Here is an 18293-nt window from a genome sequence, read left to right as displayed (position 1 = left end):
GGATCTCTACTTGAAATCCATGGAAAACTAACAGTCATTTGTTTTAATATTTGCTCTGAATAGCCTGAAATTTATCAAGCACTTCTCTCTCACGAATTACACATTGTTCTTCGTTGGACACTGAATTTACAAACAATAGCTGACTGTACATGAAGCAATTTTTTTGAATTTGGATTAAAGCTCATTGCCAGTAATAAGATGTTGCAATCTGTCTATTTATCATATAGATCCTTGATCAATTGATTATGTTCCACTCTAAGTTGCAAAAATAAAAAGATATTTCTTGGACATCTTCTTTCCAAAATTAGTTTAATAGAATGATATACATTATTTAAATATTTGCTGCACTCTCCAAATTCTTTACCCACGTTTAATCAACCTATAAACACTGATTCCATATTATGTCAAATGGATTGATGACTTACTTTTTAAAATTTGTATTAAAACATAACATAAACCCAAATAAAATGAAACAACTCTATACACATCACTTCATTTGCAAATCCCAAGTTGTATTCCCAATCAAAAGGATGTAATATAAATTCCTTGAACAAAATGCTCATGTAAATATTAGCCTATAAAGAAAATAATGAAGCTAAATTATAGCATCTATCAATTTCAGCACAGAAAGCACAATCACCTATTCCTTGATTGCTTCCTATTGCTGTATATATACTAGAAAGAACTTGTGTTTGAGAACAGTTGTCACATTTTCTTTGTAATCCATTCTTCATTATTATTTTATCTAGAAGAATCAGTATATAGGATCACTATTTAAGTTAATGTAACCTCCTCTTTGTAGCTAAGGTAAGGTGTATTCATTATACAAGTACATGCCTATGTTTACAACAGAATTTCCCTTTATGTTGAATTTAACATGATATCATTCTTGTATTGCTTTACATTCTGATCTTCCGATAACTTTGTAATCTTTCAATAACATTATAGCAATGTCTTTTTGGAAAATACGATGTAATGTTCAGTATGAGTGGCTGAAAATCACTTTTAGGTTTCAATATTTATGCTTCCATTTCCATATGTGTTTCAAAAAAATTTACATTTGTTGAAAAAGATCCTTCAAATAAATTTTTTCCAGTAAACTTATACAATTGAATCTTAGTCACCAATTCTGTTGTGTCAAAGGGGCTGACTTAGACTTTGGAGGAGCAGAGAGTCCATCTGGATGGTGATGACATTTGCCCCACCATCCCCAGGGACCTATGCCTGCCAAATCTAAAGTTGTCCACCATCCTCGTGGACAACTCCTAAAATTGGCAGGAACAGCCTTCCCAGCAGTTCCAGTTTTTAATATAAACATTTGATGGATGGCTCCAACAAATATGGCGGACGCCTATCAAACTTTTACAATATTGTTAATTTTTTTTTAAAACAAACTCCCAAACCTGGGGTTTGTTTTTAAAAAAAAAGAAAAACCAATGTGACAAACACCTTGAGAATATATATATATATATATATATATATATATGATCGACCACTCTAAATTGGGGGGCAGTCAGGTGGCTAATTGGAGGACTATGTAAGCGCTGGAGTGCACTCCGTTGTTGACATACTTAAGATCCACCCCTTCCGAATTGAGCATGCAGACCTTGAGTTTGATAGAGAGGGTCCTCCATTAATTTAGAAATGGAGGACCCTATCCATCAAAGTCTAATTTAGCTCCACAGTTGGATACAAATGTTAAACCTTTTATGCACTTGCCTAACATTCTTCTTCTTCAATAAACCACCACTGTTGCCAACATTACAAATGATCCTATCATTCCCTGATGGCACATATCACTTTGAGGATCAGATCAGAACAGATTATTGACTCTTTTATCTGAATGTGCAATATACTAGCTGATAAGCAGTGACTTTAGGACAGTATGCATTCCATCTAGTAAGAGATTCTCACACATTATTGTTCATAATTCTTCTCTATTCTGCTAATTCATTGTATCTGTATATAAATCAATACGTCTTCTAAAACAACACCATGTTAATACATTTAAGTATCAATGCTAATCCTTCAGAGTCTGTTTGTCTGTGCCCAGAAGATAATTCATGGTCAGATGTAGGAAAATATTAATTTAGAGGAGCAGGGTGCCTGTAGCAGCATGTCAATGAGCGATGCTATCTCATGGTTTCAAGCCAGCAGCCATGCTATTACAGATACATAACTGAGAAATAAGAGGCAATAATTGGTTGTGCTAAATATGAAACCCCATATCCAAGGCATAATTATGTTAATTGATGGCGCAACACTGATTTTAGCAACTGAGGTGCTGGAAGCGTAGGCCGAACAAGAAAACAAAATCCAAAGGTGAAGAGTAAAAACTGATAGGGGATCAAGGACAGGAGTTCTTTGGGAGAGGCTTCTACTGTCGGTGTTGCTGGATAATATATTGCGCCTTCATTTTCCAGTGTGATATTCGCAATTGGTTGCATGCTGCTAGTATGGAGGCTGTGCAGAAGGATGTGTGTGGTTTGTGTCAATCATTTATCTTCTACTGGTGAAGCCGTCCTGGGCACAAGTTTTAGATACATTGGCCTTTTGGTTTTTATGACTCCCTTGGTGTCCAACTCAAGTGGAATCTGCAACGATGGAAAGAAAACAAATCGTCAGTGACATTTATTCGGGACCTTGAGACATTAGATGAAATCTGAGAGGCATATAAAGAGCTCTAATTCACAGGCCAAGAGGTTCAAGACATAACTAACTGGCCACAAAAGCATCAAACAGGTTAGAAATGGATGCAGCAGCAGACACGGCCATCAGCTACCTAACACACACATTTATTTGATGGGCAACTGGAAAAAGTACACGTCTGGGTTCTTGATGCAAAATTAAGATTTATGAACTTTCCAAATAGCACTGAAAACCACAGCATCTTGTACCAGAGACAGTTGTGAAACTGATGGAGGGTACCAAAAACAAGCAAATATTGGGTTATATCAAATTAAAAATATTTGTTGTGGGTCACTGAAAATACAGGTATTAATTTGTTGAGGGGCATGGAGAATAGATAGCTGTAAGACAAAAAAAAGTGGAGGTGCCGCCGTACACTGATCAATTCGAACTTGGGGCCCCATTAGGATGACGGGCGGACATTGTCCGCCCGCCACCCTATCGTAGAACGGGACCGCCCGCCATAAGGGCGGGGGTCCGGTGGGGGGAATTAGGATGTGCCCGCCACAGTGGCGGGCACATCCTGTAGTTTTTGCATTGTGGCGGGCGGTGCACTCTGCACCGCCCGCCACAATGTAAAAAATGCTGTTTTGCATTTGCATATGCAAAGCGGCAGGCACCGCGCGGTGCCGGCCGATTTGCATATGCAAATGTGGGGGGGGTACCATAGGTACCCCCCATATCTGTGTAAATAAGACTAACATGATGAACATCCAAATTTCTGTAATAAAGTTATGACATTTGCAAAAATATACTTAAAAGACAGTTCCTTAATGTCAATAGCTCTGTCCTGGGCTATCCCGGCATCGTGAACAAACAAATCCAACAGTCCAGGCCGACAGCAAGGTTGCGGGCCAGCTGCAGTGTTGGAAAGACCCACAAACAGTACCTTGGAAATGCAGAGCATCGTGGACCTTCCAGAGGTCGGTACTGGAGTCGTCTGGCCCTTGAAATCACATGTGTTGTATGTAGAGCCAACTCTGTGAGGTTGAAGTCAGGAGAGCTGGAATTGGCAGGCTTCGGGCTGAGGTGTGAGGTGGAGCCCTGAGCTCGCAGTGTAGGCAGCAGCTTGGTGATGTCGCCCAGCGGCGTCAGTGAGACCAAAGATGCAGTGCAAAGTGGGGCAGTACTTGTTGCGGTGCAGACATGTTGCAGTGCAAGCATTGGCATTGTTGCTCCTGAAGCACTGTGTCGGAAGACCTAAGGCTGCGGTGCGAAGCAAGACAATGCGATGTGTGGGTCCTACAGGAAGCGGTGCAGGAAGCGGAGTTGGTTGACAATTTGGAGTCAATGGCACTTGCATCAGTGGACCAAGGCTGCGGTGCAGGACGAGCAGTGCTTCATATACCTCATGAGTAGTGTCCCCAGGCCACGGTGCAGGCAGCATCCATGCCATCAGCTTGGAGCGTCATCTTCAGTGAGACCTGGGCAGCAATGTAAAGCGAGGTGGTGCAAAGTGTGGTGCTCACAGGTCACAGCTTCATTAGCGGCTCAGTGATGGCGCTGGGTGGCAGCATTGAAACGAGGGCGGCGGAACTTGTTGCAGTCCCAGCAGGTCAGGTAACTGGCAGTGGCATCATTAACATTGGTGGGTTGCTTTTCCCCTCTGTGGCAGCTGAAACATGTAGTTCTAGGTGCAGGTACCCAGAGGATGGTGAGGTATTTTCTGTGTCTGAGACTTCCAAGAGGAGGCAAGCTCTACTTCAACCCCTTGGAGAACTTTAACAGCAGGACTTAAAAAGTCAGTCCAGTACTTTCATTGCCCAAGACAGAGGCAGCAACTGCAGGATAACCACAAAAAGCAGCAAACAGTAAAGGGGTAGTACTGCTCCTGGCAGCTCTTCCAGCTCTTCTTCTTGCCAGGGTCCTTAGTCCAAAAGTGTTATTTTGAAGTCCTTTATGTTCCTGAGACTTCCAACAGGAGGCAAGCTCTACATCAAGCAATTGGAGATACTTAGACAGCAGGATGTTAAGAGTACAGGCCAGTCCCCTCACTGCCCTAGACAGAAGCAGCAAGAAGCAGGCCAATACAGCAAATCACGCAGCAAAGTGGCAGTTCCTCCTGACAGCTTTCCCTGCCCTTCTTCCTTGCAGGTTTCTTAGTCCAGCAGTAATCTAAAGGTCTGAGGTTTTAGGTCTCACACTTATGCCCCTTTTTAGGTCGAGCAGACCTACCCTCAATGCGTGAGCATTGAAGGTGTCTGCTTCAGACCTATTGTGGCCCGTATTTAGGAATGTGGACAGCTATCAGACGCGCGCTTTGACAATGTCAGATTTCACCTCGGGAGCGCGCGTCTGAGCTGCGCTTGCGCGGAGCAAAGCCCTTGCTCAAAAACAGACACAGGCAGCCCCCACCCCTCTGCATGCACGCACACACACACACAGGCGCGCGCATGCACACGCAGGCACACGGCACACATACAGGCACACGGCACACTATCCCCTGCCTCGCATTCTCTCAATCACACACAGTCACGCATGCGCACACACATTCCCTCGCGCACACACGCACACACGCACACAAGCGTGCACACGCGCACACACTCCCCCCCCTCCCCTCCCCTCCCCTCCCCCACAGGCATACACACAGGCACGCACGGACTTCACATCAGCCCTGGGCCCCACTCACCGACTGCGCTCTTCCGGCGGGGCTCCTCACGGCGCGTCTCCTCTTCTCAATCGGGGCTCCCTCAGGTCAGAGGAGCCCCGCAACAGGCACCACACTCCTCCTTCTCCCCGGCCCCCTCCTGGGGACCCGGGCTACCCAGGACCGACAGGGCGCTCCATGCGCCGGCAGGCCTTCTCACGGACCTCAGGAGGCGGGTCTTCCGGTCGGCCGCGAGCGTATTGGCCGGCTGGCCAAGAGCTTCCGGGTCGCCGCGGGCAGCGCGGCGGCACTCTCCCGATCACTACAAGAACAGGAGATGTGCACGTGCCTGGCCGCTGGCGTCTCGCGTCTCTTCCGCCTTGTTTTTAACGTTTCGGAGGATTAATAGCCGTGTTTGTAAATTAGACTACACAACTGAGCAGTAATGCAGCGCCAGTACTATTGAAAACACAAAAGCCCTGTCTAGTGGGAGACCGTTGGTGACTGCAGATCAGAGGAACGACACACATGGGGCAAGTGAGGCTTCCATCTAACACAGATTTCACGCTCTCGGAAATTGTGCAACCTTCTGCGAGATGAACCCGGCCTTCATAAATAGTGCCATAGTATCACTTACACCGTCTGGCATGGTGAATGACTATGAAAAACCCTCTGCACATTCAGAGCTAGGGCCCGCATGCCGTAAATCAGACAGTGGGATTTCTTTAGGAGTACTTAAAATACTTTAAACTGAGCATTAAAATGGATTTACAAACCATGAGTGTATTGTGTTTAGTGAAAGCATGTCCTGGACGGTGGCCGGAGTGTCTCTACAAAGGTGAGCTTAGACATGTGGTTAATTACTGGCGACAACTGAAGCTTGAGGAGATGAGGCTTTGTAAATTAGCTTAGTAAAGTGCCCTGGCTTCACCCGATCTGAATACGGGTGTTCTACCGCTGACTGACTGCTCAACCCCTATGTGTCCTGACGAGTGCTAGGCAAATGGCTTTACTCGCTCACTCAGATTCTCGGGGATTTTTTCACCTGCTATTTCACACCTCGACTCAAAAGTCGCTCATTTACCCAAACCTCGACTCATTCGGTCATCCTCACGCCAATTTGTTCCCTACCTCGTTGAAGGGATATATTGTAACCAATCGATGTTGAAAGCATTGACCTGGTGATATATATGTATGGGGCAAGGGAGGGGGCACGCACGTGCAGATCTGTGACTGTGCCTGCACGTCTGTTGCATCTGTGCTTTGGTGAGTGTGTACGCATGCACGTGCGTGTGTTTGTACAAGTGTGTGCATGTGGGCGTTTTCGCATATCGGAATATCTCTGAGTGCATCAGTGCTGTTAGCGTGTTTATCTGTGCACTTAGTGCAGGGGTACATATCTGCAGATGTATGTCAGTGTTTTGTGAGTGTATGTGTGCGTATTTATAAAGCTGTGAGTCTCCTCGTTGCACAGAGCATGCAACCAATCACGCACAGAACAGGTTCAGTATGGGGAAACTTATAACTGCTGAAGTTTCACTGATGGGCACAGTACACCAGTGCCTTTTTGATGGTGACGTCCTTAGTGCCTCATATTTTGAAGCCTCTCAACTATTTGTTGTGCACCTTTTATTTTGTTACCCTAATTTAGAATAAATTTTTTATATTTTGCTAGTCATTAGATTGCAGTAGTTTACCTGCCTTATTCTGTACTACATACAATTGCAAATTACTTTTTCTTGCATTCTGTGCAAGTACATAATACTTCACATATACACATGCAGCACATACAGCAGGAAAGCTCTATGCAGCTGCCAAGAAACTTCAAACAATGAGTGACACATTCAGAAATTCAAAATTTATTTTTAACCGATGGCAGAATGCATTCTGGAGTTTATACTTTCAGTACTCTAATTGCAGGTATGTGCCTAGATGTCCTGACATGGAAAATGAGGGAGCCCCTGTCACCTATGTGAACCTTCCTTCAAATGTAAAGCACACACGGACAGCAGTGCAAACATCTCTCCTACATCAATCATAGACAATAGGGGTACTAGCATCCTTTCAAAAGCATAGGTATAATTTATGGAGATGGCTGCTGGTGATGGACACCTGCGCTCAGTTTGGGGAGCAGCACTTATTCTTCATCGTCAGCATTTGACCTTGAACAGCAGAGAAGCAAAAGGTGAGAAAACATTGCCAAAGGGAGAAGCAAGGACGAACAAGCATTTGCAATGCAATAGGTCTCGCATTATAAAAGGTTTGAGATATTGGTGTTGCATTATTAGCAATGGCAATAGCTCAAACTTTTTTAATCATGGTCTCCATCTATGCCGGATCACTGTCATTGTTATTTGTAATATCAATACATCAAACTCACGTAAATACAAAACATATTGCATTATAAATGCTATAGTTGTCACATTTACGAAAGAAAAAACTATTGGCATTGTAAATGACAAAGCTATTAATTTCGCTATTTTCAAAACCAACTCATAAATAAAATAATTGTCATTTACAATACCAATAGCTCAAACTTTCCTAATGCGAGACCTATTGCATTGCAAATGCTTGTTCTCTTTGTAGTATTTGCTCAGTAAAACCAGTTCTGCCCTCCATAGTCCAGTTTCACTAAAAGGGGTGGGGATAGCATTGTGCAGGGCAGCCACAGCCTTTTCAGGTGTCAGTGACACCTTTGCCCTGCACTCTGGCCCAGGAAGGCCCGTCATATGCAGGGCACACGTCAGCTCCCTTTTTGTGAGTGTCTGGAGTCAACGCACAAACAGCCTTTGTCAATCTCAAACCGGACGGTGAATCCACAAGCAGGCAGAGTCACACAGGATGGTAAGACAAGAAAATGGGCACTTCTTAAAAGTGGCATTTTCAAATACACAATTTAAAAACCAACTTTACTAAAAGATGTGCTATTAGATTCTGAGTTCAAAGAGACTAAAATCCAAATCTTAAGTTGTTCCCAATGGAAAGCTACACTTGTAAAAATGTTACAATGCAGCTCTAATGTTAGCCAATGGAAGAGCTAGTCATTGCAATAGTGAAAGACAAAATTTGCAGTATTTCACTAGCAGGGCACGTAAAACACACCAGTACATGTCATACCTTCCACATACTCTGTACCCTGCTCAAAGGGGTACCTTGTGTTTACCGGAGGGAGCCTTACATGTAAGAAAAGGGAAGGTTAAGGCCTGGCAAGTGGGTGCACATGCAAGGTCAACAGGCAGCTCTGGGAAACATTTGAAAGGCTATTTAAGTGGGTGGCACAACCATTGCTGCAGGCCCACTGGTAGCATTTGATTTACAGACTCTGGGCACACCTTAGCACATTACTAGGGACTTATTAGTAAATCAAATATGCCAATCATGGAAATGCCAATCAGTAACATAATTTACATGGAGAGCATATGGACTTTAGCACTGAGTAGCAGTGGTGAAGTGTCCAGAGTCCTAAAAGTGGGAAAAATAAGTAAAAAACAGAAGGTAAAAAAGCTAAAGGTCTGGGGGTAAACCCACTAAAAATACCAGGTCTAAAACACAGTTTTAATATGGTGCTAAAAATTGGCTTCCGATCTGGAACCAAATTACGCAAGCTGTATGCCCTGCTCAGATGATGCAATTTGCTATCAAAATTTGGACTCTGTCCACCTGAACTGAACATCTGTATAATGGAATGCACACAAGACTTTAACATGGCCTGCATGTACAGTCATGAACTATACTTATCAACAAGAGTCATTTATTCGAGTTTCAGTGCTCACAGCACCATAACAGACCATCTTATACATCCACCACTCCTATACATCCACCACACTGTCACATTTTAAACTCCTATTCACATAAGGTATGTTTGGAAGTGCACTGGTGAACGTCCATTTGCCTAAAAATGGGGCCAATAACTTCTGTATGTTTTCAACACCTCAATTGTCCTCTGGAAAAACAAAACATGCTAATTGAAATCTTTATCATTCCAAGTCCAGATCTTGAATGAGTAAGCTTAGTGACTCAAAGACTGGTGAGTGGGTAATGGCTCTGTTATTTACAAGAAAGTTTCATTACAGAAAGTCAACCAAGTAAGGAAAATGAGGTGGAAGATGGATGAGTGGGGAATAGATCAATTACTCACTATAAATGCTCCTTAATATGATGGAAAGTATTATTTTAAGTCGGAAATGAGACGAGGAAGATGGACAAGTTGGTAGCAACTTCATCACTTATTAGAAATTACTTCATTACCTCAGAGTCTTTTATGAGTGAGGAATGTGAAGAAGAAAATAGACAGGGTTGTTCTGAGGTAAGCCAATACTAAATGATGCTAGGTACTGGGTTTCATGCATATTGTGTGAGGAATTATATACATTAAGGTTAATATATGTTCCAAGGGGCATGGACAATAGTTAAATGTTAGAGTTATAAAATAAATGTATGAACCAAGACCTCACTTGAAGGGATCATTTCTGTGGTTTTCTACTAACTATGATGAAGAGTTGCTGTGCCTAAAAAAAGATTTATGTATAACTGTTATAATCTTCTTGCACCTTTAAGGTTGTCGGCTCATGCCAGGAATGTTAGTTTTGTCTCCATGGAAAAGGTTCTATTGGAGACAGTTATTTGGTCCTAGCTGTGCTGGCAAGCTAGGATGTTCGTGGTGCTGAACTGGAGAATAAAGGTTTCCAAATACAGTTCATCTCTACATTTTATGACTGGCGATGAGTTGTGCCTGATTGGGGACAGGCGTCTCGTACCACCAATTCCGCTACTGAACCCATGCAATGCAGAAAAGAAAAGGAAACAGCTGTACTTAATTAGAATGTTCGATTCATAGATTTTGGACAGTGCTTTTACCGTGGAGGCAGCTTCCAGTATTGGGATTTTGTTGTCCTCAACCGATTTTTGGCAGCTCAAGCCTCAGTCCTCGCAGTCCCAAATTGATTTTTGGAAGCTCAAGCCTCAGTCCATGTGCTCAACACTTGGCTCTCCTGGCCTCTATAATCTAGTGAATGCCGGTGAACTGTTCCTTCAGCTGTAGACATTTCTTCTTACTTGGAGGAGTAGCAGTCATGTTGTCGTCACACGCATGACGGGATGACTTCATGTTTTAAACAACAAAAGAGTGTAAATCAATGCATGTGTAGAAGCACACAAGGAGAGAGGGTGGATGAAACAGATCTATTAGATTTGTATAGAAAGCCCTCACTCACCATAGGTATGATTTCATGTGCATAGCAACATTTCATGTGCATAGCAACGTGCTGCCATGTTGGTTAAGGAGTAAAGTTAATTTGCCTTGTTCACGGTGCTAAGGAGATTGTTAGGTCTCGCCTACGCAGTGCGCATGCACTGCATAGGAGAGAGACCTAATGCCATCGGCACAGCTTTTGGGGCAAAAACGTGCATGTGTTATATTGCTTGCAATGGCAAGGTGTGCACGTCTGGCGATTACCTTGCTTGTTTTTTTTTGTCAGGGTGTTCAGTGCTGCGGTGACAAAGCCGTTTCTGACGGTGTTCTCCCTACACCTGCAGGTTTGTGTGCAAGGCCAAAGTTATAGATTTACATAAATTGAGGGCATTGTCAGCAGAATCTGACTGTGCCTGGGTGAAGGCATGTCCTGGTCTCAGGTGTGATGTTACTCTTGCCCTGGTCTGAGGTGTAACGCCACTCTCTCCCAATGGATGGTGTTTTGGTCAGGTGTGACGTCACTCTCTCCCCTCCCCACTGAAGGTGTGTCCTGGTCACTCCCTCTCCCCTGTGTTGTAGGTGGGCCCTAGTCAGGTATGGGGTCACTCCCTCTCCTCGGTGTTGGAGAGGTGTCCTGGTTGAGTGAGTTCTCACTCTCTCTTGGCCTCGGATGTTGCCTCGCCTCGCTGGTGAGGGCCTCTCTTAGGTGCGTGAATGTGCCCCCTCTCCCCCTGCACCCATATCTGGTGACACTGAGCCCACCCCCACCCCTCCTGTCGACCCCTGCCTCCTTGGCAAATCACGTCTTGCGCCTGGAGGCTCCGTCCACAGCCTGGGGGGGTGGTGCTGGAGGTGGGCGTGTGTGCGTGGATGGTTCGTTTTACTTTCTTTCCACTTAAGTCACCGATTTAGAGGCTTACCACCCCTTTGAACAGCTCTCCCTCCCCCTCCATGGGGAGACAGGCTGGAGCCTGGCACGTGTTGGCCACCTCAGCCCAGTCTGCACCCTTCTCAAGGATAGGTCTCCGTTTTAGAGTGTTGCAACCGCTTAGGTGCCTAGTGATGCTAGAGTCATGATTTATAAGTGCACAGTGACCCCTCTGCTCGTAGTGTGCGGCTTATAGACAGTCTGTTCTGCCTTCTGCAGAGCTGCCAAGTGCCTGGTGCCACAGTCACCTTTTAGCCACTCCTAGCTTTCAGCCCGAAGCACTCTGCATGTTGGGACACCCCCAGAATGCAGAGTACTGCGGCCGAGTTGGCACTGCCAGGGACTGTCTGGAGGTGGCCCAGGTGACTTGGAGCCCTTTGGCCCCTGTGTGCAGTACCTCAGTAGCTCACGCTGCTGGTGTCTTTGCCTCAAAACGTCACTCAAGCAGTACTCCTGCCGGCACAATAGTGCGATGGTGGAAACAGGGGCTAAGTCACGTGTTTCAGGGAGAGTGGAAAATGTGTAGGAGGCTGGGAAATTAATTATTGAACACATGCTCTTGTGTGGGGGCACAAGCAGGACGCACGGCAGCCCTTCTCATCCCTTAGGGGGTCTTCGTCATTTTGAGCGGTGCCTGCCAATCCCTTTGGGTATGTTTGCCTATCCATCGTTTTGGGTTCTGCGTTGTTTTGGTACTCCGGCATGTTGAGCTCTGCATCACTGTGGGGGTCTCTGTCCATCGCTTAGGGGGTCTGCATCCCTTTGGGTGCCCATGCCTATTTCTTTAGCCTCTGCTACAGTATGCAGGAGTGCCCCCCCTCACTACAGAGACAAGTGTGGACATGCCAGGCACTATGGGCTATTGTTCGCCCCTGTTTAAGTTTGCAATCGGACAGGTCGAGAGCATACATCTTTAAAGAATCAGTAGGGTGTTAACCCCACATCTCCAAAGAAACGGTTTTAGTGGCCCTGCAAGGCCTCATGAGGTGTCACCTACATCTCCCAGTGGCTTTCTTCCTTCCCTCTTTCTCCTTCATTCTCTGCTCTCCTATTTCTCCCGTGTTTGCACTTGCTTATTTCTCCGGTCAGTCCTTATTTTCTATGGACACATTATTTTTTTTAGGCACAGGGAGATGACGTGATTTAACCAGAATCAAAGGATGCTTGAGCCCCGCCCGCAGCTCCACCTCCCCGAGTTGACCACACCAGCTCCCTAGAGGCCCGTGCCAAACAAAAAAGCATTGGAATAACAATAGGTCTCGCCTTTGGGACCTTATAAGTATGTAGTCATGCAGCAGGTCCCAAAGGCTAGACCTATTGGCTATGCCAATGCTTTTTTTACTTGCCCTGCCTCTTTGCCCCTTAACTGTTCTATTTCTTTGTGCAATTAACCTTCAGTAGCTTTATTTGCATACCGCCTTTATCTGCCCCCACCCCTCCCATTACACTGCTGCGAAGGGACATGACCTCCCTGTGCCGCTCCCTCACACCTCCCACAGCACTGCTGCAGACCCCCACCACCCCTCCGAGATTACTGCTCTTTTTAACTTTTGGTTAATTTATATTACTGCATCTCACAAGTAATCTCAGAGATCACAGATTTTTTATGTAATTATTAAATAAAAATGTGTACAATTTTATATAATGCGGGCACGGGGCGATTAAGTGATTTGCCCAGATTCACAAGATGATGAGCCGAGGCTGAGTCTAGAACACTGATCCCATGTCCCGATTCGGCAGCTCTGATGCACTTCAACCACTGAATATGACTCTTTGGAGGGCACAGAGTCACAAGTCTGGCAAACCAATGATGCTGAGACTCGAGCCCGGTTCCCCAGGAACAAAGTCAGCAGCTCTGTAAGCTAGCCACATCTCTAGCTTCAAAAGCAAACCTTTTTGTTTCATAGCATAGCCAATTGGTCTCGCCTTTGGGGCCTTATAAGTATTTAGTTATGCAGCACAATATCCTTCATGCAACAACATCAACCGTTGCATGGCTAAACACTTATAAGGTCCCAAAGGCACGACCTATTGGCTATGCCAATGCTTGTTTTTTTTTAAAGAAATCGTTGTTTAAGGAGTCTGCGCTCTAAGGAGTACACAGATTTCTCCCCATATTTTTGTGTTTTTAGCTTTGTTTATTCCAAACAGTCTCGATTTTAGGAAGTGTATACCGCAATAAAAAATTACAACTACCAGTATGTCACAACCCTCTGCCTTTCTCTCAGAAAATGGTGAGCCTCTTTTGCCATGGAAAGGTAGAAGACGTTTTTTGAGTCCTACATTGTGGCAATAGGGAGGACATTTTTCTACCTTCACGAAGCAAGCCATATTGCTGCCCAAACTTGGCTTTAAGGCACTATCCCCCAGATTCATCAAAGTCCTGTTTTGCGAGTCCTTAATAGCGAATTTTAAGGATTCTCTATTAAAGACTCGCAAAACGGGATGCATGTAGAAATCGCAATAATTTTAGCGATTTCTACAGCTTCCTTATTTGCGATTCGCTAATTGCTAATCGTAGATAAGGAATGATTTCCCATTCATTCCTATGTGCCTAAAGGCGCACACACATGTCCCAAGCACGTGTGTGTTTGACATACAACTTAGAAAAAAGCACTAAAGTGCATTTTTCTAAGTTTTTGCTATTTTCCACGTAGCGGCCCCAGATTGCGATTTCGCAATTTTAAAATGGTTCATGAATTGCATTTAAGGAATCTCAAATTGAGATTCCTTAAATGCAATTAATCGCAATTTAGCGATTTCTAGATTTGCGATTTTTGCATTTGGGATGATGCATCCCAAATGCAAAAATAGCGCTCGCAAAGCGCCAGATTCTCAGAACCTGGCCCTTTGCGAGCCGCTTCTGGTTTGATGAATCTGGCTGTATATATCTATGACAGCATTGATGAACTGCCATTTGGTAATGGAAATGCAGATCTTTCGGATGTTTATGAGATGTCTATGAATATGTGGGAACGGTACTCTAGATCACGTATCAATATGGTATTAGACCATCACAGATAATTCACTAGGGTGCTGCAACCCAGTGAGAAAGTGGGAAATTACGTTGCTTCTCTAAAGACTTTAGCTCGCAGTTGTCTGATTCTTTTGTTGGAGATCAGTTGGTGAGATGCACCAACAGTAACAAGGTGCAGGAGAAATTGTTGTCTAAGACCCTGTTGCTTGCGGAAGCCATGCCAATTGAGGAAGGGGTGTAGAATACGTCAAGTTGGGTGAAGGAGATAAGCAGAGGCGCAGTGGTTTTCCACAAAAATGATATACAGAGTGTATTCATGGTGTTATGAATGATGCAGCCCTCCTGGCTGGAGGTGGAAATGTTGTAAAAGGGTCCTTTGGGGCAAAGGAGAGGAGTGCCTAGCATGGCTTGCCCCATGTGAAAGGATGCATTGCTGGAGTTGCATCACTTTTGTGACACACTCCAGCAATGCGTCACTTTTGCGCTTACAGATACGTCAGAAATACTGACGTATCTGTAACTCCTTGCGTCATACATTAAATATGACGCATCAGGAATGTCGCAAGGAGTGCACACTGAGAAGTGACGCATCGCTGCTTTCACGCAGCGATGCGTCATTTCTCATAAATGAGGCCCCTAGTGTTTCAGATGTGGGAGTTTTGCGCATTATTCAAATAGTCCAAATTGCTATGCTTGAAGGGCGGTGTGAAAGAAGTGTGGGATCGGCTGGGAAGATAAAAGGGATGGATAGTATGTCAGATGGTGTGCGCACTGTAGTTTTGAGTGTGAATTATGAGAATAGAGAGTGAAAAAGTGACAATGCCAGAGTTTGAGATTGAAGTTGAGGGGGAAATCTATGTGCTGCTGGCAGACTCGTGTTCACCATTCATTAGGATTAGAAAAAGGCAGTGGGATGAGAAATTTGCAAAGGAGGATGTCAAACTGTTCCAGCCAGATATTAATCCAGTTAGTTATTGTGGGTCACGTATTAAAGCACTGGGTTATGTTGTCACCAAAATGGAAATTTAAAAAATAGGCAAACAATTGGGACAGCATTTGGGGCAGATAGAGGTGACAGTATCTTGGGGTAGAGGCACCAAAGTGATTTGGGGAATATTTTAAATCCTGGTGCTGGTAATCCAAGGGATCAAGTGATGCTTGTTGATAACTCTGGCATTGGTGAATAGTTTTTTCAGGGTTTTCCTGCAGTGTTTGGTGAGGGGTTAGGTCTTCTCAAGGGCTTTGAACAGTATCGTTTTGAAGAAGGGAGGAAAACCATGTATGCATAAGGTGCAAAAGGTACTGAACATGATGGTGGAGCTGTTAAGAATGGAACTTAAAAAACTGTTGGATTTGGGGGTCATTGAAGAGATTGAAGCCGTGCTGGCACCCAAGAATGGAGGTAGCAGTATTAGAATGTGTGTGGACTTGCATGGTTTAAATGAGTGCATTTGGGTGGACCGTAAGCCACCTTCAAACATCTCCGAGTCCATCAGTGTATTGAAGGGAGCGAACGTTTTCAGTGTCTTGGGTCTGTCATTAGGGTATCATCAGGTGATGCTACATCAGCATTCTAGACATTTTACTTTGTTTGTAACTCCTTAAGGAGCATATTACTTCATAAGTATGTTGTTTGGTTTGGCATCAGTGGCAGCCTGTTTTCATCATGAAACTGGCACTGGGGATCTGGACAATGTCCTCTTTTTCCAAGATGATATCCTGATTTATGGTAAGGATGAAAGTGAGCATAAGATTTTTTAGAGGAGTGTGTTGAAAAGGTTGTGTGAAAGACTACTCACTGTGAAGAAAGAGAAATCCCGGATTGAGGTAAAGTAAATGTAAATGTGTTTGTATTTATATAGCGTACTTCTACCCTGAGGTCTCATAGTGCTGTATTCATACCGCTGTGGAACCCTTCCTGGCTTTCCTGTGGAATGTCCCCTCCTGGGCACCCCCAAGGTGAAGCCAGGCATCCAAGTGCTGCTGGGGCCATTGTGTAGATTAAGCAAGCTGTTGCCCAGAGTGGGACCCATGATTAGACTAGGCACTGAGGCGAGAATTATCATGTCTGGGGAGATTGAGTCCAAGAGCCGCAGAGGCAGGGATTGAACCCTGGTCCCGGGCCAGACCTCGGCATCAGGGTCTGCTGCTCTAACCATTGACTAAGTACACAGATTGCCAGCCACACACTTACTTAAATCCTCTATTTTTGAGGGAACAAACCATAAGAGACTTCCTGGTTCGTTCGGGTATATCACTCAAGCCCTTTTATTATTTATTTGTTTTTTGTCTTTTTTTAAGTATTGATGTATGAAAGGGACACCTTATCGTTTTGTACACCTTATATACAATTATTTACAATTCGCGATTATTTACAACACAAACACATACACATACACATAACTAGTTGTATTATACAAAGTGAATTGCTCTGATATATATATACACTCAAATATTCATACTACGAAGAAAAAATCATCCGTAATTCCATAAAGACCAGAGTCAAAAGTATAAACTTGATGACAATCATAAATCAATGAACTACAGTTGAATTTAGGCAGTTCAAAAAAGGAAAAATAGACTTCAAATTAATTCATTCAGTCCATTCAACCAATAAATGGCTAATCTTTTTACGCCAACGCGTTTCGAATCCGGTATGTCAACTCTAAGGATTCTCATCAGGGCTCTGTCTTAATACGGGATATCTGCAAGTGTATAAAATAAAACTTGTTTTAGCTACATTTCTGACAGTTGTTTAGCTTCCAACTACATTTAACTCGGATTCCTCATATTACCTGTTGAACCAGCAGCCGCCGGTCAAGGGTAGGGTATTAGTTCTGACTGAGTTTCTTTTCTTTTCGGGATCTAAAAACAAACGCAGGTATCATGACCTGTTCTTGCTCACTTTCTAAGACCAGAATGGGGCACATATGTTATCAACATACCTTACTGGATCATGCTCGTGATCCTACGTTTCCACCAAACGGGAGTTAATTTTCAGTCTTGTATTACAGCCTGAAAATAATGAGAATAACGTTTACGCGCTTTTTATGCACAGACGGAGAGAGTATGGCACTCGTTGCTCTACTCGGCATACCTGCTCTGAGGGATTCCTCGCTTGGGCTGTTCGTGTTCTAATCGGTTGCAGCGGTAAACGCTTTCTAACCATGTGGGCACCGCTTTCCTCAGTCCTTATTATTTGCGCTCGCTTTCCCTAGAGGAAATAACAGCGTTTTATTAGGTTTCTGGGGCTACTGCAATATTAGTGGCAAATCAAACCCATGTCAGCTCTAGACTTACTTGAACAAGCTGTGACTCGGCATCTAGCTCTCATTCATTTAGTTTGGCAGCCATGTTGTAACATGGTTTTGGACCTACTTATAGCTACTTGCTTGGCGGCCATCTTAGAGTGGGGTCGCTAGAGAAAGCTCTCATACACCTAGTTTGGCAGCCATGTTGTAACGTGGTTTTTGACCTACTTATAGCTACTTGCTTGACGGCCATCTTAGAGTGGGGTCGCTAGAGAAGCCTATCATTTAGATGTGAAAAAAGGTGAATTTGAACCACATATGAAAACATACGCACAATTACCATCGACCCTTTCTTTTGGAGGCACTATACTAGGTAAAGCTCACACTCTAGATATTTCAGAAAGCGAGTTGAGCCCGCTGAGTGCGCTATTAAACTTAAGTATAAGGTAGGCCTCTTTTTTTAGTAGAAGTATATCATGGTCGATGGGTCTAGACTGTTGCAGAACATATAGAATTGACCACTTTAAGTCATTCTCAGTGTGTTTATTTTCAATGCAATGCTCCACCATAGGTGCTGTAAGCACTTTATTCTTGATTCTAAACTTATGTTGCGTTATGCGCATATTCACTTGTTGTGTTGTCTTGCCTATGTAAATCTTATTACATGGGCA

At 44.1% G+C, this 18293-nt stretch overlaps 1 protein-coding gene across 1 annotated transcript in view; it reads right to left on the bottom strand.

Annotated features, from left to right (window-relative positions):
* Positions 1 to 292: 292 nt before the first annotated feature.
* LOC147684822 (cytochrome P450 3A21-like) overlaps positions 293 to 18293 on the bottom strand; it is a 295556-nt gene continuing 277555 nt past the window's right edge. Inside the window, exon 13 of the mRNA XM_086940697.1 lies at positions 293 to 2594. Within this exon, the coding sequence (XP_086796823.1) occupies positions 2496 to 2594 (99 nt within the window). The 3' untranslated portion in view covers positions 293 to 2495. The remainder of the gene's footprint in view (positions 2595 to 18293) is intronic.

Source organism: Lissotriton vulgaris, chromosome 10 (assembly GCF_964263255.1).
Source record: "Lissotriton vulgaris chromosome 10, aLisVul1.2, whole genome shotgun sequence".
Classification (NCBI taxonomy): domain Eukaryota; kingdom Metazoa; phylum Chordata; class Amphibia; order Caudata; family Salamandridae; genus Lissotriton; species Lissotriton vulgaris.
This window is presented reverse-complemented; position numbering and strand designations above follow the sequence as displayed.